The sequence below is a fragment of the Nomascus leucogenys genome, chromosome 15, assembly GCF_006542625.1.
Source record: "Nomascus leucogenys isolate Asia chromosome 15, Asia_NLE_v1, whole genome shotgun sequence".
Classification (NCBI taxonomy): Eukaryota; Metazoa; Chordata; class Mammalia; order Primates; family Hylobatidae; genus Nomascus; species Nomascus leucogenys.
In genome coordinates this window covers 59,474,692-59,495,338 of record NC_044395.1, presented here as the reverse complement: position 1 = coordinate 59,495,338, position 20,647 = coordinate 59,474,692, and the positions used below count along the sequence as shown (strand labels likewise).

At 40.8% G+C, this 20,647-nt stretch overlaps 1 protein-coding gene across 1 annotated transcript in view; it reads right to left on the bottom strand.

Annotated features, from left to right (window-relative positions):
- The window catches only part of GDPD4 (glycerophosphodiester phosphodiesterase domain containing 4), a 73,001-nt gene that overhangs the window by 28,618 nt on the left and 23,736 nt on the right, over window positions 1–20,647 (bottom strand). The window contains 2 exon segments of the mRNA XM_004090612.2: window positions 1,753–1,974; window positions 14,503–14,659. Coding sequence (XP_004090660.2) covers window positions 1,753–1,974; window positions 14,503–14,659 — 379 coding nt within the window.

The window sequence follows — 20,647 nt, the reverse complement described above, 5'->3', positions numbered from 1 at the left end:
CATGTAGCTGTATAAGTAACAATCTTCATTTCCATAGGAAGTAAAATTACTTAAGGATCCCAGGGTAGATGTACAAGGTAGGTCAAGTTCAACTGCTGTGCTCCTAGTGAGAGGCGCCAGCATGCTGGCAGCCCTCACAGCCCTCGCCTCCTCTGCCTGGGCTCCTACTTTGGCGGCACTTGAGGAGCCCTTCAGCCCACTGCTGCACTGTGGGAGCCCCTTTCTGGGCTGGCCAAGGCAGGAGCCGGCTCCCTCAGCTTGCAGGGAAGTGTGGAGGGAGAGGTGCGAGTGGGAACCGGGGCTGTGTGCAGCGCTTGAGGGCCAGCTGGAGTTCCGGATGGGTGTGGGCTTGGTGAGCCCCACACTCGCAGCAGCCAGCCGGCCCTGCCGACCCCGGGCAATGAGAGACTTAGCACCCGGGCCAGCGGCTTCGGAGGGTGTACTGGGTCCCCCAGCAGTGCCAGCCCACCGGTGCTGTGCTCGATTTCTCGCCAGGCCTCAGCTGCCTTCCCACAGGGCAGGCCTTGGAACTGCAGCCCGCCATGCCTGAGCCTTCCCCCGGCCTCCATGGGCTCCTGTGCAGCCTGAGCCTCCCCGACGAGCGCCACCCCCTGCTCCACGGCACCCAGTCCCATCGGCCACCCAAGGGCTGAGGAGTGCGAGTGCACGGCACGGGACTGGCAGGCAGCTCCACCTGCAGCCCCGGTGCAGGATCCATTGGGTGAAGCCAGCTGGGCTCCTGAGTCTGGTGGAGATGTGGAGAACATTTATGTCTAGCTCAGGGATTGTAAATATACACCAGCATCCTGTGTCTAGCTCAGGGTCTGTGAATGCACCAATCGACACTCTGTATCTAGCTACTCTGGTGGGGCCTTGGAAAACCTTTATGTCTAGCTCAAGGATTGTAAATACACCATTCGGCACTCTGTATCTAGCTCAAGGTTTGTAAATACACCAATCAGCACCCTGTGTCTAGCTCGAGGTTTGTGAATACACCAACTGACACTGTATCTAGCTGCGCTGGTGGGGCCTTGGAGAACCTTTATGTCTAGCTCAAGGATTGTAAATCCACCAATCGGCATTCTGTATCTAGCTCGAGGTTTGTAAACACACCAATCAGCACCCTGTGTCTAGCTCGAGGTTTGTGAATGCACCAATCGACACTCTGTATCTAGCTGCTCTGGTGGGGCCTTGGAGAACCTTTGTGTCGATACTCTGTATCTAACTGATCTGATGGGGACCTGGAGAACCTTTATGTCTAGCTCAGGGATTGTAAACGCACCAATCAGCGCCCTGTCAAAACAGACCACTCGGCTCTACCAATCAGCAGGATGTGGGTGGGGCCAGATAAGAGAATAAAAGCAGGCTGCCCCAGCCAGCAGTGGCAACCCGCTCGGGTCCCCTTCCACATTGTGGAAGCTTTGCTCTTTCACTCTTTGCAATAAATCTTGCTACTGCTCACTCTTTGGGTCCACACTGCTTTTATGAGCTGTAACACTCACCGCGAAGGTCTGCAGCTTCACTCCTGAGCCAGCGAAACCACCAACCCACCAGAAGGAAGAAACTCCGAACACATCCGAACATCAGAAGGAACGAACTCCAGACGCACCACCTTAAGAGCTGTAACACTCACTGCAAGGGTCCACGGCTTCATTCTTGAAGTCAGTGAGACCAAGAACCCACCAATTCCGGACACACTAGGACATGCTACCCACCTCCCAACCTGTGTCATAAATACGGAGACAGACATACCAGATGTTGCTTGATTTTAGAGGCAAAGATCACACTTACTACTTGGCGGACAAATGTGTGTCTGAGAGGATGTTTTGGTGGAGGGCCATGAAGATCAAATATCACAAATTTTCTTTCCTTCTCTGCAAGTGTCAATAAATCAGCTAGTGTTGGAATTGACTGATTTCTTGCTCTTTCTGTATATGCGTCTGATAGAGGTTTCATATTGTAAAATGGCCTGAGCTAGAAATAAATACATCAAGAAATACATCAAAAGCACTTTCCAGTTCTCCTACTATGTAGCCACACATCCAGCTCTACCTCAGTTGCTCCACTATCATTCAATCCACCAGGCCCTCTGAAATACTAGTCCTAGATAACAGGTGACAAGGAGAGAAATAAAATGTAACCATCATCAATAATTACAGTGTTTGGAATGGTCTCTTCTATATCCTACAACCTGTTGTATTTGCACTGAGGGTAATGTTCTTATCCTGGCCTTCCTTTCCAGCCTTTTCTCCCATAACTCAAGATAATACATCCCTTTTCAGTCATGCTGGCTTGCCACATGGGCTCTTGCTATTCTAGTTTTGTGTAATAGGAAGAACACATGCTTTGGCTTCAACTGAATTTAATACCAGCTCTACCCCTCCCTTGACTTCCTTGCCATATCCACTTGTTAAAATCCTACCCTTCAAATGCTATTTCCCTCATGAAGCTTTCCTTTAATCTTCCTGAACTAAAGAGACTTCAAGGCTGGTGCTGTGGTCATGCCTTTAATCCCAGCAGGCTGAGGCAAGAGGATCACTTGAGGCCAAGAGTTTGAGGCCAGCCTGGGCAACATAGTGAGACCCTTGTCTCTACAAAAAAATTTTAAAATAGCTGGGTGTGGTGATACATGCCTGTAGTCCTAGCTACTAGGGAGGCTAAGGCAGAAGGATTACTTGAGCCCAGGAGTTTGAGGCTGCAAGTGAGCTATGATCATGCCACTGCACTACAGCCTGGGCAATAGAGTGAGGCCCTGGGCAATAGAGTGAGGCCCTATCTCTAAAAAAAATTAAAAAAGAGACTTCAATGGCTTTAAAGCCCAATGGCCCATTTTTATGGCTCTGTAACTGTATGTCTCATTCATATATAGCTAATATATGTAAAAATAGCTAAGCATGAGAAGAAACTAAAATTATTAACCACTATTTATAAATATACAATTAGAGACAAATTTTCAGAATTAGAATTTGGACATGTCTTAGTACATTAAAGTTCAATCCTGGCTCACTATGCTTCTTGCTATGCAACCTTGGTAATAAAACCATTTAAATTCTCCAAGTCATCATTGCCCAAATTATAAAATAGAGGAGAGAAAGAATAACCTATATATTTCTTAGGATTATTTTGAAGATTAAATATGATAAAAATATTTACAGGGTCTGGGAGTATGTCTGGTACATAGATAGAAAAGTATACAATTCACATTAGTTCCTTCACTCTCTACTGACTCTACTGGAGTGTATGTAACTCCCTCTTGGTGGGAACTGTCATATATTCTTTGAAATGCACAGCATTTCACCTAACACATGGGAGAACACACATATGTTTGCTACATTAAATTTAATAGATGGCAACTTTGATAATCACTTGCCATTTTTTAGATCATTTGAGTGAAGGCAGTGTAAAAGGCTACCTCCCAGGAGAAGGAAGCAGTAGAAGGAAGAAGTCACATTTTCTTAAGACTCAAGTAATCTCTCTTTTTCTCTACACAACTTTATCTTCATTCTCTTTCACACCTCTCCTATTTCTTCTTCTTCTTGGTTTCACCTAAATAAGCTGCCTTTGTTAACATTTTTCTCAGGAAAGAAACAATCACATTGCACAGTATCTCCAGAAAATTGCTAAGCCAGAAGGCAGATCATTGCTAGGCCAGAAGGCAGATCTAAACCATGGTTTAGATCTGATTGAAAGCTATAACTAATGGTTTTCTTAATTCTCATGACAATAGAAATATGCTTCAGAATTCAAGATTTTCTTAGCTACTACCAGACCTAAACCAACTGGTTCACTTAACTGTTAAACCTTCTTGTGAGAAAAATTGTTAAAAGAATTTATGGGAAAGACCAACACAAGACCAAAAATTCAAAATAGCAAAGATGGTAAATATTTAATCAATATAAGAGTTTAAAACTAGACTCCAGTAAACTTTAAATAGTATTATGGGGATAGGGCTAACAGCTGAAGTACATTGTGCCTCTTTAGACTTAATCAGAAAAATAACCTGGAATGGAAAAATGCCTGTTTAGACTATATCCAACATGTGATTGAATGTTTTCAAAAAGCCACAAGAAGTAACAAGCTAGAAATGAAAATAAATTTCTGGTCCTCCAGACGAAACATCTGGTTCCTCAAATAAAAATAAGATTAAAAGGTCCTCTGTTCTCTGTGCCTCTGTGTAGACATATTAAAAGAAGAAAGGTTATTGGAAGAGCCAGTGTATAATATTGGTTAAGAAATAGAAAGACAAGGCCGGGCACGGTGGCTCACGCCTGTAATCCCAGCACTTTGGAAGGCCGAGACAGGCGAATCACCTGAGGTCAGGAGTTTGAGACCAGCCTGACCAACATGGAGAAACCCTGTCTCTACTAAAAATACAAAAATTAGCCGGGTGTGGTGGCACATGCCTGTAATCCCAGCTACTCGGGGGGCTGAGGCAGAAGAATCGCTTGAACCGGGAGGCGGAGGTTACGGTGAGCCAAGATCGCATCATTGTACTCCAGCCTGGGCAACAAGAGTGAAACTCCGTCTCAAAAATAAAAAATAAATAAAAAAAGAAAGAAATAGAAGGACAATCAAACCTGTCCAATGATGCCACATCAAGGAAACATTCCACTGAATAGACAATTCTGGTAAGAACTAACTGTAACTACATGTGAACAATACAACTTTTTTTTTTTTTTTTGAGACGGAGTCTTGTTCTGTCACCCAGGCTGGAGTGCAGGGGTGCAATCTCAGCTCACTGCAACCTCTGCCTCCCAGGTTCAAGTGATTCTCCTGTCTCAGCCTCCCAAGTAGCTGGGATTACAGGCATGCATCATGACGCCCAGCTCATTGTTGTATTTTTACTAGAGACAGGGTTTCACCACATTGGCCAGGCTGATCTTGAACTCCTGACCTCGTGATCCACCCATCTCGGCCTCCCAAGTGCTGGGATTGCAGGCGTGAGCCACCATGCCCGGCTAACAATACAATTTTCTTGTTGATATGGGCACCACCACATCTACCATTAATTGCATTACTATTAAAAAATCAGATCACCAGAGTACTACAACCACTTAAGTAGTGGGAGTATCTAACAATCCTGTCTTTTTCCATGTCCCAACATAAAACTATTACTTTGAGACCATTGTCAGAAGAACATCTCTTTCTTCTCTATGGCACTTTCCCTATACATTTATTTATTTTTAATGTTTATTTTTCTTGAGTTTTGTTCTTATTGCCCAGGCTGGAGTACAATGGCACAGTCTCAGCTCACTACAACCTCCACCTCCCAGGTTCAAGCAATTCTGCGTCAGCCTCCTGAGTAGCTGGGATTATAGGCACCCATCACCAAGCCCAGCTAATTTTTTTTTTTTATATTTTTAGCAGAGACAGGGTTTCACCATGTTAGCTAGGCTGGTCTCAAACTCATGACCTCTCCCCTATAAATTTAAATATTAGAAGCTGGCAAGGTGGTTCACACCTGTAATCCCAGCACTTTGGGGGGCCAAGGCGGGCAGATCACAAGGTCAAGAGATCGAGACCATCCTGGCCAACATGGTGAAACCCTGTCTCTACTAAAAATACAAAAATTAGCTGGGCATGGTGGTGTGTGCTTGTAGTCCCAGCTACTCGAGAGGCTGAGGCAGGAGAATCGCTTGAAGCCGGTAAGCGGAGGTTGCAGTGAGCTGAGATCATGCCACTGCACTCCAGCCTGGCAACGGACCGAGACTCCATCTCAAAAAAAAAAAAAAAAAAAAAAATTAGGAAGCTACTTTGCAAAAAGGACCACAAGAGGAAATGTACTACAGACAAATTGTTTTTAGAAGCCTCAAAAGGTTCTATCGCACATTATCAAATTACAGCTCATATGAACATTACTATATTGATTCAAAAAATAACCAAATAGACTTCTGGTTTCTGGTTCCACATGTAAGGAGCTTGGAAGCTGTCACTCCATCCTAACAACAAGTAAAAAGTTGAACAGAATGAAAAATCAACAACTCTTCTTGGATATGTAATAGAGGTGAGGACACAGGGCAAACTGCTGCCCAGAAAATTGGAGACACAGGTGAAAGGAGATGAATCCTATCTTACCAGAATGAGCCTAATAAATGGAAACCACTAAGGAAACCAGTGCTGGGGTAGGAAAACTTGAACCATCATTGACAAATTCCTGGAGGATTAGTGTGGACAAGTCTGAGAGTTAAAAAACTCAAGGGGACACCTTGAGATACATGATTATGTTGTTTATTTGAAATCTTTCTACTTTTTTGATGTAGGCATTTATTGCTGTAAACTTCACTCTTAACACCACTTTTGCTATATCCCATAGGGTTTGGTATGTTGTGTTTCTATTTTCATTCATTTCAAAAGTTTTTTAAATTTCCTTAAGTTCCTCATTAACCCACTGATCATTCAGAAGCATGTTGTTTAATTTCCATATATTTGTACAGTTTTTAAAAAAGTATAACATCTTATTTGTAAAGCTTAATTTTGACATAAAATCTTATAAACACAGTATTATCTGATTTTTACATTCTCTTTTATTTGAGCCAATAAAATTTATTTTTTTAACTTTTATTTTAGATTCAGTGGGTACATGTGCAGGTTTGTTACCTGGGTGTATTGCATGATGCTGAGATTTGAGGTATGAATGAACCCATCACTCAGGTACTAAGCTTAGTACCTAATAGTTTTTCAACCCTGGCCCCCTTCCTCCTCTAGTAGTCCCAATTTTCTATTGTTGCCATCTTTATGTTCATGTATATCCAATATTTAGCTCCCACTTATAAGTGAGAACATGCAGTATTTGGTTTTCTGAGCCTGTATTAATTCACTTAGGATAATGGTCTCCAGCTGCATCATGTTGAAAGACATGATTTCACTTTTTTATAAGTGCATAGTATTTTGTGGTGTATATATTTGTACAGTTTTGAAAGTTCCTCTCATTGATATCTAGTTTTATTCCATTGTGGTCAGAAAAGATACTTAATATGATTTCAATTATTTTAAATTTGTTGAGATTTGTTTTGTGGCCTTACACATGGTCTGTCCTGGAGAATGTTCCATGTGCTGATGAAGAGAATGTGTATTCCATAGCTATTTTATGAAATATTCTGTAATTGTCTGTTAGGTCCATTTGGTCCAAGTACAGTTTCAATCCAATGTTGATCTTTTGTCTGGATGATCTGTTCAATGCTCATAGTAGGATGTTAAAGTCACCAACATTTACTGCATTGGAATCTTTCTCCCCCTTTAAATATAATAATATTTGCTTTATATGTCTGGGTGCTTTGGTGTTGAGTGCATGTATATTTATAATTGTTACATCTTCTTGGTGAATTGATCCCTTTATTATTTCATAATGACCTTCTTTGTCTTTCTATAGTTTTGGAACTAAAGTCTGTTTTATCTGATGTAAATATAGCTATTCCTGCTTGCTTTTGATTTCTGTTTGCATGGAATATCTATCCCTTCACTTTCTGTCTGTATGTGTCTTTACAGGCAAAGTCAGTTTTTTGTAGGCAGCATATAGTTGAGTCATTTCCTTTATTCATTCAGGCAGTCTATCATTCAAGTGACTAATTGGTTTACATTCAAGGTTATTGTAATAGGTGATGACTTGCTGTGGTCATTTTCTTAATTGTATTATGTTTGTTTTGTATATTCTTTGTTTCTTCTTGTTTTTCATTTCAATTTGATGGTCTTCTGTAGTATAAAAGGTTTGATTTTTTTCTCTCTCCTTTGCATATCTGCTCTACTGATGAGTTTTATGCTTTTGCGTGTTTTCATAATGATGATTATCACCTTTTTGCTTCTAGATACAGGGATCCCTTGAATATTTCTTGTAGGGCTAGTCTAGTGGTTTTGCATTCCCCAGTTTTTGCCTGTCTGGGAAAGACTTTCTCCCTCATTTCTGAAGGATAGATTGCTGAGTCAAATATTCTTGGCTGCCAATATTTTTTCTTTCAGTACTTTGAATACCTCATTCTACTCTCTCCTGGTCTGGACAGTTTCAGCTGTCAGTCTAATGAGAATTCCCTTATATGTGACTTGATGATTTTCTCTTGCTCTTTTTAGAATTATTTGTCTTTGACTTTTGACAATTTGATAAAATATGCCTTGGTGTGGACCTTTTGGGATTGAATCTATTTGGGAACCTTTGAGCTTCTTAGGTCTGGATGACCACCCCTCTCCCCAGATTTGGGAAGTTTTAAGCTATTGTTTCATTAAATAGTGTTTCTATGGCTTTTTCCAACTCTTTCCCTCAGGAACATCTACAATATGAAAATTTGTTTGCTTAATAGTGTCCTTTTTTGTAGGCTTCTTTATTCTTTTTCATTCTCATTTCTTTTTTTCTCTTCTATCTGGGTAATTTTCAAATGACTCATCAAGCTCAGAGATTCTTCTGCTAAAACAAGTCTCTTGTTGAGGCTCTGGACTATATTGTTTTATTTTGGTACTTGAATTATTCAGCTGCAAGGGTGTCCATTTGGTTTTTTTTATTTTTATTTTTTTTTTGAGACGGAATCTTGCTTTGTAGCCCAGGCTGGAGTGCAGTGTTGTGATCTTGACTCACTGCAACCTCCACCTCCTGGGTTCAAGCAATTCTCCTGTCTCAGCCTTCCAAGTAGCTGGGACTACAGGTGCATGCCACCACACCTGGCTAATTTCTGTGTTTTTTAGTAAAGACAGGGTTTCACTATATTGGTCAGGCTGGTCTCCAACTCCTGACCTCAGGTGATCACCTGCCTTGGCCTCCAAAAGTACTAGGATCACAGGCATGAGCCACCACATCCGGCTGGTTCTTTTTTACTGTATCTATGTTTTTGTTGAATTTATCATTGACATCATGAATTGTTTTCCTAATTTTGTTGAATTATCTGTTTTTTTGTATCTCATGGAGTTTCCTTAAGGTAATTATTTTGAATTCCTTTTCCAGCAATTCATTTATTTCCTTTTCATTCAGGTCTGTTACTAGAGTTATGTTCCTTTGGTGGTGTCATATTTCCTTGCTTTTTCATTTCTTGTGTCCCTGTGCTAATGTCTATGCATCTGGTGGAATAATCACCTCTTCCAAACTTTCTAGAGTGGCTTTTCTAGAGAAAGATTTTCACCTGCAGTTGGGTCTTAGTGCACTAGTTGAGAAGGGTGTGGTGACTTTGTTCCTGGGTAGGTGCAGTGGTATAGTCTCTGTGCAGCTTCTTTGGCTGCATTCAACATTAGCAATAACTGTGGGCATCTCAGTGGCTTAGGGGTGTGGAAATTTGTTGTCACAACAGCAGAGGTGTATGTTGTTAATGTCCTTGGTCCACAAAGGCTTTTGGGGTTCTCCAATTCTTGTTTTCTCTACAATGAGGAGACTTCACTGAGGGGATCCCTCTTGGTGTCAGGTCTGACATGGCCTACAATCAACTGCCATGGTGCTGGATTCCAGGTGCAAATGTTTAGATTGGCAGAGTCCTAGGATCAGAGTCTCACAAACCTATTTGCCCTCTCTGTGAACCTTTCACTCTCTGTGGCAGGGTTGGACATAGGTTGCCCACACCATCAGACTCTAACCCCTTAGCAGCTTGAGTCCAGGGAGTTAGGCTGTAGCTGTGACTCTACTCTTGCTAGGCAGGGAACAGCCCTGGCCTGACTCTAAGGAAGAAGGTGTGTTCTGGAGGTTTAAGCCTAGGGCACAGGGAATGGCTATAATTTGGGAGCTTGAGCCAACAGGGCTCAGTGGCAGCTTGGGTGCCTGGGGATGAGGCACCATGTAGTGGCAACACTAGACTCTAAGATGGTAGGATTCAGCAGTATCCCAGACTCTGTGAGGCCAAGTGCAGCAGCAAGTACCCCAGTATGGCTGGTGTTTGGGTCCTGGGGGGAAAGAAGCAGCACAATGTGACTCCATTCCTTAGGGATGGCACTATCTCAGCAGCTTAGACTCTAGGGAGCTAGTCCAGCTCCAGGGAAGCAGGGTACTACAATTGTTTGGCCTGTAGGGTCAGGTATCTCTGCTCAGACACTGGTTTGTTTCCCTGGGATGAAGGGTACTATGTTAGCTCAGCCATGGAATGTGAGTTGCTCAGCTCAGTCAAAACATTGATTCTCCAAGGGTTGATGTGCCACTCTACTCAGGCCTTGGGGGCCTGACTGTTCTGAGCAGCCCAGGCACCATTTCCCTGCCACACAGGGCTCTGACAAAGTACTTTTTCCTTGAGAGGGCAGTGCACAGTTTCAACTCAGGACCCCAGTGGCAGGGCATAGCCAAGTCTGAAAGAGGTAGATGGAGCTGTTCTGCCAAAGCACCATATCCCCAGGAAAGGGTACACAGCTCCATCTCTAGCCCAAAGGTACAGGGGGAGGGGTAAATGAAACAGTTCTATCTGCTGCTTGGCTCCACAGGGAAAGGTGTAACAGTTGCTTGGCCTGGGGATGTTAGGCCACTCTGTTGGGGTGGTTCCCCAGCAGTTTAGCGTAAGGGATGAAGGGGTGCTGTGGCTACTCACCTCTGGAGCAAGATGTGAGTAGTTCCAGGATGGCATTGCACAGTAGCCATGTAGGCCACGGGGCAGGCACAGCTGGCTACTTCTCTGAGGGGAACACAGTTGTATGGCCTCTAGGTAGCTACCCCAGCTGGGCTTAGGGCCTGTGAGGACTGCAGACCCCAATAGGGGTCCAAGGTGTTGCTGGGGGCTGCTAGGATCCTCTTGCCTAGCTTTTCACCATAGAGAGAAGTTCCTCCTGGTTCCCGGCTGATCTCAGCTGGGGGATGAGGTGGCAGGGTCCTGTTGTTTCCTTCCATTCTCTATGTGGGTCTCCTGAGTTTCTGCGCTCACCAGGGTTTCTGTTACTCCTTTGATGCACTCTGGTGCTGTCCTTTATTTTCATTAAAATATGTTTTTTTTATCTATTGTTTTGGCTGTCTTTGTGGAAGGGATGAGTGCTAGTATTTTCTAGCTGAATATCTTGCTGTCATTTCTCCTTTGAGTGGGTTTTGTTATCCTGCTTGTTCCTTCATTAATGTGACAAATAAAACTTGTACTCATGTCAACTATGTATCTGCATGAGAATTATATTTTTATCATTTCTATAATTATACTTTCACAAAAGGATATAACAATGTTCCACGGAAGTATTGGTTGGGCTAAAGAAACAGGAATTCAGTTTAGCTTCCAGTATCAACTCCCAGAATGTCTGTATCTATTCTTATTTTGTTATAAGATTAACTACTTGATTTTCACAATAATCTCAAGACTAATGTATACATTAATAAATAATGACCAATTCACCACCATGATCAATCAATAATCATACCCAACCAATAAAGGATCATCAGAATAATCTTTACTAATTTTTTCACTATGGAAAAAACTACCCAAATCTCCAAATCTTTTAAATCACATGATAACACCATTTCAACTACCTTCTAACCATACAGCATGAAAGCCAAGAAAGCTCCACGATCAAACCTAAAGTCTCCAGATAACCATATTTAAACCCCAGGTTTCAGGATGCTCTTCAGTAGCCATTGAAATAGGATAACTAAATGCTACAAGCAAAGCACCTAAACACCCTAAACATGCTAAAACAGAGCTATTAATCCTAAAAAATGCCCACCAAAAGTCATTACAATAACAGAAGCAACCCTATCACTTACAACTAACCCAAACATTCAAAACTGCAGACAGTTTTGAAGAAATGTTTGAAAACCAAAAATAAGGCCGGTGCAGTGGCTCACATCTGTAATCCCAGCACTTTGGGAGGCCGAGGCAGGCGGATCACGAGGTCAGGAGATAGAGACCACGGTGAAACCCCATCTCTACTAAAAAATACAAAAAAAATTAGCCGGGCGTGGTGGCAGGTGCCTGTAGTCCTGGCTACTCGGAGAGGCTGAGGCAGGAGAATAGCGTGAACCCAGGAGGCGGACCTTGCAGTGAGCCGAGATCACGCCACTGCACTCCAGCCTGGGCTACAGAGCAAGACTCTGTCTCAAAAATAAATAAATAAATATAAAAAAAAGAAAACTAAAAATAAGGATGCTATTTAATAAGTTATTAAGTATTAAGTGTTTCTGAATGTACTTAGAATTATGAAAAAAATTAAATTCATGGTTCCCACATGGTAGCTAACCATGACCACTGACATGAGAAACAACTGTTGTCTTTCAGCAGTAAGGACCACTAAGTTCCCATAAAGACCAAGAAAAAGCATCTATTAATTAAAATTCATCAACTCTACTGTTCCATCAAACATCTCAGCCTGATGAAACTTTGGCTCAATTTTAGGAGTAAGTTTAATTCTGTGAATCCTAATAAGACTTTTATCAGCCTTATATTATACATCAGATACAATAGGCTTTTCATCTAGAACACACCTTTGCCAAAATATGAACTATAGCTAACTAATTCAATATATACATCCTAATGGAGCACCTCTAGTTTTTATGTGTCTATGTATGAGACATATTGCAGAAGCTACATATACTCAGAAACCTAGAATATCAGAGTAATCACATTATTTTCATATATGGAAATAGCATGTATAGACTATGTACTCCTATGAGGACAAATATTCTGAGCAACTACAGTAATAAATCCACTTTCAGCTATTTCTTATATTAATACTAATTAATACAATGAATCTGAAGTGGAGTCTCAGTAGATGATACAGTTTGGATATGTGTCCCTTCCTAATCTTATGTTGAAATGTGACCTCCAATGTTGGAAGTGAGGCCTAATGAGAGGTATTTGGGTCATGGGGGCAGATCCCTTATGAATGATTTGGTGCCCTCCCCTCAGTAATGACTGATTTCTCATTCTATTAGTTCATGCAAGAGCTGGTTGTTTAAAGGAGCCTGGTACCTCCTTCTCTCTTTCTTGCTCCCTCTCTTGCCATATAACATGCCTTGCTCCCCCTTCACCTTCTGCCATGAGTAAAAGCTTCCTCACCAGAAGCCGAGCAGATGCTGGTATCATGCTTGTAGAGCTTGTAGAACCATGAGTCAAATAAACCTCTTTTCTTTATAAATTACCCAGTCTCAGGTATTCCTTTATAGCAACACAAAATGGACACAGTAGGTAAGTCCATCTGTACATAATTCTTCACTTTTCCCTATTTTTACATGAAACATGATCAAACGGCCCTCAGGATTAACATCAAACATAAATAAAATTCCATTCCACCAGTACACAATCAAAAATCCCTTAATATTTCTTTTCCTAATTACACTACTACCATATAAGTGAGCTATTACCACAGCTGACCCTCACACCTTGCTATCTCTGCTGTCACATGTGCTAGCAATATGGATGCCTGCTATCTATCTTGTTGAGATGTTTATTTTCAAAATCAAAGTCTCAAATGAGTATATCTGATTGGTCAGAACCTAGGTCACATGAATTCCTAGTCATAAAATAAGCTAGAAAACATAGGTTGTTTTGTTTTCTTTAATCTATCTTGAGAAAGTAGGCTTGACCTTTATCAAATGCAATTCTGACTTTTTACCCATTTAAAAACACTCAAGGATAATTCTAAACTCTTTGACTTGTTATGTAAGCATTGCCATAATCCTCATCAACATATTTTCCAGATTATTCTCCCAATCTATCTCTCATCTACTTCCTACCCCTCTCCTTCCGTCCTCTCTTCTTTCCTCTATCCTTCCCTCCCTCTCCTACACACACACACACACACAACACACACACACACACACACACACACACACACACACACACACACCCTGTTGCTCCAGGATAATCTCTGAAACACATCATCATTACTGCCCTTGCTTTCCTTTGGTAATGATCTTCCCTCAGCTCAAATGGTAGCTGTGCATAAAGTATTCCCCAATTTCTTCCAGAGGAACGATTCATACTTGCCTCAAAATTACACTGTACACTGCACAGCACATGCTTTATACTGTACCACATCCATTATTAGTCTATACATCTCCTTCCAGAATCTCCCATCCACATTCCCCAGTCTGAGTTAGGAGTTGTTCTTGTGTGCTCCTGAAGCAACCTGAAATTAACTCTAGTTTTGCACTTATCACAATGTATAGTAACTGTCTGTTTCTTATACTAGCCTGTGAATTCCATTAAGGCTGGATGTGTGTTTATTCACCATTATATTCCATGTGCCTTGTACCATTAGGTGCTCAAAAAATATTTGTTGAATGGCAAGCAGAAAAAATAAAAAATATATGTCCTAGTCTGCTCATCCAGGAAAATGTTATGTACATGTTGGCCATACTGTAAAAGCTTATGAAATATTTGGGTAAAAACAAATTACGAGATAAGGGTAAGTCTACAAGTTTGTCTTCAGACTTCCTAGTGAATGTAGAAAGCAGCAATTAGACTGACTTCATTACTGAAAAAGCCCTCCTGCCAATACTATAGTCCTGCTACCAAAATGGGATGAAATCATGTGGATACTTGCCTATCTTCATCTATGGCCTTTATTTTCAGGAGCAGCACATGATCTCTTACAAAAATTCAATGCAGGTTTGTGGAACTTGGGAATGTGTCTTACCTCTGGTTTTACAAACCATTTGCCTGCATTCAGAGTCGACAGGAAATCCCAATTGAAGAAGGCAGGGTTCTTGAAGGCATATTCTGGCTGAACTTCCCAGATATTGGTTGTTCTTCTCAGGTCAAAGTCATGCATGAGGAAAGGCACATGATCATAACTGTGGCAGAGGTAGAAAAGAAGGGCAGGGTTAGATAGGCTGAATTTAGCTACCTTGGTAGACAGGCTCCCTAGAAAGTCCTTCAAGGTCACAAGTGTCACTAGGGCTCCTTACTCCCTCTCAAATCTTAGAAAAGGGCTATATATCAGTCATTTACACTTTGATGTCAATATTTTTCTGCTCTAGGGATCAATCTTTCATGATATATAATCACATTAGTGATGGTGAAAGAATAGCTTCTCTATTCAGGGGCTTTCTGGCATTAGGAAAACGGCAGGCACAGTAGTGACCTGAAAATAAAGTGAATGGAGGTAGGGATGATACAAGGTCCTCAGGTTCCAGGACCATACTAAGCAGGCGTCCACACAGTTTTCCTGTATTATTCTGATCCTTTCCCAGCTAGGCACTGCACTGAGTATTTCTTTTTGTTTGTTTGCTTGGTTTTTTTGTTTTTTTGAGACGGAGTCTTGCTCTGTCACCCAGACTGGAGTGCAGTGCATGATCTCGGCTCACCACAACCGTGATCACACAAGTGATTCTCCTGCCTCAGCCTCTCGAGTAGCTGAGACTACAGACAGGCACCACCACACCTGGCTTATTTTTGTATTTTTTAGTAGAGACAGGATTTTGTCATGTTAGCCAGGCTGGTCTCGAACTCCTAGCCTCAAGTGATCCGCCCACCTCAGCCTCCCAAAGTGCTGGGATTACAGGTATGAGCCACCATGCCCAGCCTACACTGAGTATTTCTGGTCCTACACTCTCCACATCAGATAGTATCATAAGGTAAGCTCCTTGTTCTTCTATCTGCAATTTGCTTTGGAGAATCTCTGATTTTATGAAATTATCTCTCCCTTTCTCATTAAAATATCTATGAAGAGAACATCTATAATGAGGAAGATAAGGCTTGGAACTTACTCTTCTGCCATAAACCACTAGAAAACTGGACAAAATAAAGGAAATAACTATTTTCAGTTAATGGACAAAAGGATGCACAATATTATTACAATCTCTGAGAAAAGCAATAAAAAAATGACATAAGCAATTCCATCACCCAGGCTTCTTTCCTCCAAGTGAATACTGAATTCCAGTACAGGGTGGGGGAACCTAAAAGGGACCTAGCTGTCTTGCTGAAATGAGAAGAAAGAGATTAGAGTAAGGGGGGAGCCAAGACAGCTAGAATTTGTGGGCTAGAGTCCCATAAAGGATAGAGTTATGCAAAAACAAAGACACAGTTCCAAGAAAATATGCAAAAGTCTGTAAGTCTACGGCTAGATATCAATCTGTATGTGTACAGAGTAAGACTATGAAGCTTGGCAAGAACAACTTCTAAGAAAAGAAAATATTACCAGACAGTTCTAAGACAATCGGAGCTTGCACAGGGGTATGAATCATTCAAGTTCCATCCAGCAAGAGAGGAGAGTCCTCAGTAATTACATAGGCATTCTTTAGAGACTCCAGAAGATCACACCTTAGAAAAGGGGATAATTGGCTGGGCGTGGTGGCTCACTCCTGTAATCCCAACACTTTGGTGGGCGGATCACGAGGTCGAGATCGAGACCAGCCTGGCCAACATGGTGAAACCCCGTCTCTACTAAAAATACAAAAATTAGCCAGGCATGGTAGTACATGCCTGTAGTCCCAGCTACTCGAGAGGCTGAGGCAGGAGAATCGCTTGAACCTGGGAGGCAGAGGTTATGGTTAGACAAAATCGCACCATTGGACTCCAGCCTGGGCAACAAGAGTGAAACTCCGTCTCAGAAAATAAAATAGTTGGGGGGGGGGGGGGGGATAATTTAGAACTACAACGGCCTTAGAGCCACTTTAGATCCTCTAAAAAAGAGCTTAAAAACAAGCCTCCAAAGAAAAGACCAAACTAGTCTGGAAGTAACAACTATCTGCTAGAAAATGACCAACCCTAAAGGATACAAGATATAGCACCCAACAATGTAAAACTACAAGTCCAGCATGTAATCAAAACTTACTAGAGATATAAATAAGCAGGAAAATGTGACCGTGTGGAAGAGGAATTACTCAACAGGGACAAACTCAAAAGTGAAAGAGATGACAGAATTCATAGACAAGGGTGTTAAACAGTGTAGAACAAAATTATAAAGGTGTAAACAAGGTATGTAAAGGAAAACATGAACACAATGAAGATATACATACAAGGTATAAAAATGGAAATTTAGAGACAAAACATAATAGCTGAAATGAAAATTTCACCACATGAAATTTAAAACAGATCAGATATTGCAGATCATGCAAAGAACAATGAATTTAAAGATGTAGCATTAGAATCTATCCAAATGAAAGCATGGAAAGAAGACTGAAACAAAAAAGAATGGGGAATCAGTGACCTGTAAGGCAATGATCAAGCAGTATTATATATATGTAAATGGAATCCTAAAAAAGAAGGGAGGGGCAGAAAAAAACATTTCAAAAAGTGAAACTAAAAATTTTTTCAAAATTTCATGAAGATTTGAACTGAATACTGAATTCTTTCCTGGCTAAAAGTCTCCAAACTAACGTCTTCAAATTCTCTTTCCATTTTTCTCACTTAGACTCAGTGGAATTGCTACTATCTTTTTCCTGCAAGGATATCTTGTAATACATAAACTACAGGCAAGAAAAATCTGTCAGATTGCCACTGCCTGCTTCCACATTAACTGAAGATGCTTTGGGCCTAACATCTTTTTTTTTTTTTTCTTTTTGAAACAGAATCTTACTCTGTCACCCAGGCTGGAGTGTAGTGGTGCCATCTCAGTTCACTGCAACCTCTGCCTCCCAGGTTCAAGTGATTCTCCTGCCTCAGCCTCCCGAGTAGCTGGGATTACAAGTGCCCACCACCACGCCCAGCTAATTTTTGTATTTTTAGTAGAGATGGGGTTTCACCATGTTGGCCAGGCTGGTCTCAAACTCCTGACCTCAGGTGATCTCCCTGCCTCGGCCTCCCAAAATGCTGGGATTACAGGCTTGAGCCACCATGCCCGGCCAAATCTAACATCTAGACACCTCAACTGACTGCCCTCCAGACTAAGGAAACTGGTTTATAGATTTCTCCAAACATTACATTTGTTTTTCTTCCATTTGAAAGCTCATTTGCAATACTAACTCCTGAAATGAGACACAGCTGTTTAATGGGACTGGGCTATTTCCAGAAACAGAAGACTGGTTTACGGGGATCCTTTGCCACTCAGCTATTAACTCAGTTTTCCCAGCAACTCAGCTTTTAGTGTGTGAAACCTCTAGGGAAGCTTCAGATAGGGATGCTGGAGCTCAGAAGCCTACACCCAAAATGTGGTATGCTGACATGCTGAAATAAAGAAGGCTGTTAAGCATAATGGTTTAAGCTCTTTGGCCCAGGCAGTTCTGAATAATTAAACTGTATTAGATTTCCTTTTGGCAAAACAAGTGGTATCTGTGCAATAGCTAATACCACTTGTTGTGAATAGAAAAAATTTCCAAATAAGCTAAATGGTTATGAGAGGTGTGTACCACAGATCCCCTTAAATGATCTCTTTAGCTGGCTTCCTAAGGGAATGGGAAACTGGTTTTAGTTCCCCTTACAAACTCTTATTATTGTCCTCTTGCTCTTCTTTCTATTCACAACAGACAAGAGGGACTAGTAACAAAAGAACTGACATTTTTGTCATGCAGAATCAGAACCCTATACCTGGCACTCAAGAACATTTACAGGCTACTACAAAGCAGTTTCATTCCTCAAATCCTAATTATGGTCCCCTTGACCCTTGTCAGCAGGAATCAGCCAAAGCAGTCATGGACCAATTCCTCCTTAATGAACACACTTCAGGATTGAGGGATAAAGAAGATGAGGGGGTACTGAAGCCATCCTCACAGGCTTAACAAGAATTCTGGACAGAAATATAGCTCTAATTAAGTATTAATCAGGCTTCATTTTGAACCACTTCCTTGTAATGGAAAATCATTTGACATTGACCATTTGCATCCCCAGTGTATCTATAGATACGATTTCTGACATTAGAATCACAAGGCTTTTGTTTAAGAATTGCTTAAGATGTTTTTCAGATCCCATATTCCAGTAAAACAGCTGATGTGAACCAGTTTGAAGACCCCCACAGAGGAACAGAATCAGCATGAGAATATAGTTTCTTCATCTCCCTGTCCCTTGACTTCACCCTGTACTCTTTGACCAATCAACGATCTGCACACTTCAGCCCACTCCAAAACCATTAAAAACTCTAGCCCCAAACTCCTCAGGGAGATGGATTTGAGGTTTCCTCCTATTTCCTCATTTGATGACTCTATCACTAAACCTCTTTCTCTGCTGCTGCAAAAAAAAAAAAAAAAAAACAAAAACAAAAAAAAAAGGAGCTGGGGCTAGGGGTGGGCATATGTGGAGGAGAATACAGATAAGCATCCAGAAGATTTCTTATCAAAACATAAGACAGAAAACTAGGAAATAACAATTTTTACATGCTTGAAGAAAACAACTGTCAACTTAGAATTCTATATGCAGCAAAAATATTCTTCAAAAATGAAGGGAAAATTAAAATATTTCATACAAACAAAAAGAAGAATAATTCATTTCCAGCATACCTTTACTGTAAAAAAGATTAAAATAATTATTAGACAAAAAGGAAACTGATGCAATTCAAAACTTGGATCTACACAAAAGAATAAATAGTGCCAGAAATGATAAATACATGAGTAAATATAGAAACTTTTTTCTCATTTTTTAAAAACAATTAACTATTTAAAGCAAAAAGTAATAGCAATGTATAATGAGGTTCATGATAGCACCAGGTCATACTATGAGAGAGATGAAATGTTAGTGTACTGATAAAAGACGTATGCTTTACACAAAAATGTATAATACTCAAAGGGAGAAATAAGTTAAAGATCATATCGTAAACTCTAGCATAACAACTAAAAAAAAAAGAGGTATAGCTAATAATCCAACAGTAGAGATAAAGTTCTAAAAAATGCTCCATTAGTCCAAAAGGAGGCAGGAAAGGAGAAAACAAATAACAAAATGATAGTGCACTTGCCATGGGTCTAAAATTTAAAGGGGTGCCAAAAACTAATAAGCAAGATAAATACTATTTTAATACAATATTTAAAAGACAAAACCAATGCAAAAATCCACTATAAACAAAATATTAAATTTTAAATGAAGATAAGATACTATTACTGCTTTTTCCTTTTGCCTCAGGTTCTCATATGGCTTGGCATGACATATCTTCATTAAAATTTTTGACATTTTGTTCATCATGGATGCTAAAGGGTAGGCAAATACCAACAGAAACTAGTTATCACACATACTTGTTACGTGTGACATTTACATTTATTCCCCTTAAAAAGTTAGGTGGAGACTGCGTTAGCAGAGAGGGAATAAGAACAATAGGCACAAACATGCTTATTGGGATCTTTCAATCTAACTCAGCTTCTATGGACTTCCAGTGACTGTTGGCAAGATTTCTCCTATTGGTCTGCATGAGGAGGTCAACATGTCTTCAGGATCTGTGTGTTTCTGCAATCCCCAGAAAACTCAATTCAGTGTTCTCCAGAGAGGTGTATGGCTGGCTGGGCTTTTATGCTAGAACTTTTATAAGAGGACTGGGAATAATAGCAGCCAAAAATTTTGCATAGATCTTCTCAGGATCTCCCATAGGCTTTCACTCAGATGCAAATAACTTGTTCACATTACTTGCTTTTTAGGTTTAAAAAATGTCTCTGCCTTTTCAAATGCTTCTCAAAAATATGTTCAAATGAAGGTTTCATATAAACCTGTTTCACATTTAAGAACATAGCTGCAATTTTATAAAGTGGGATGAGCACTATCAAATTCACTTTGGGGTGAACTTGGTGTAGGGATCAAACATCCTTTATAACTATTTTATCACAAATCTCAAAAATTCCAACATTTTAAAGGCAAGAAGGGAAGAAGGAGCCAGCAAAAGAAGTCACATAGGAAACAGCCAGGTAGGAAGAAAATCAGGAGAGTAT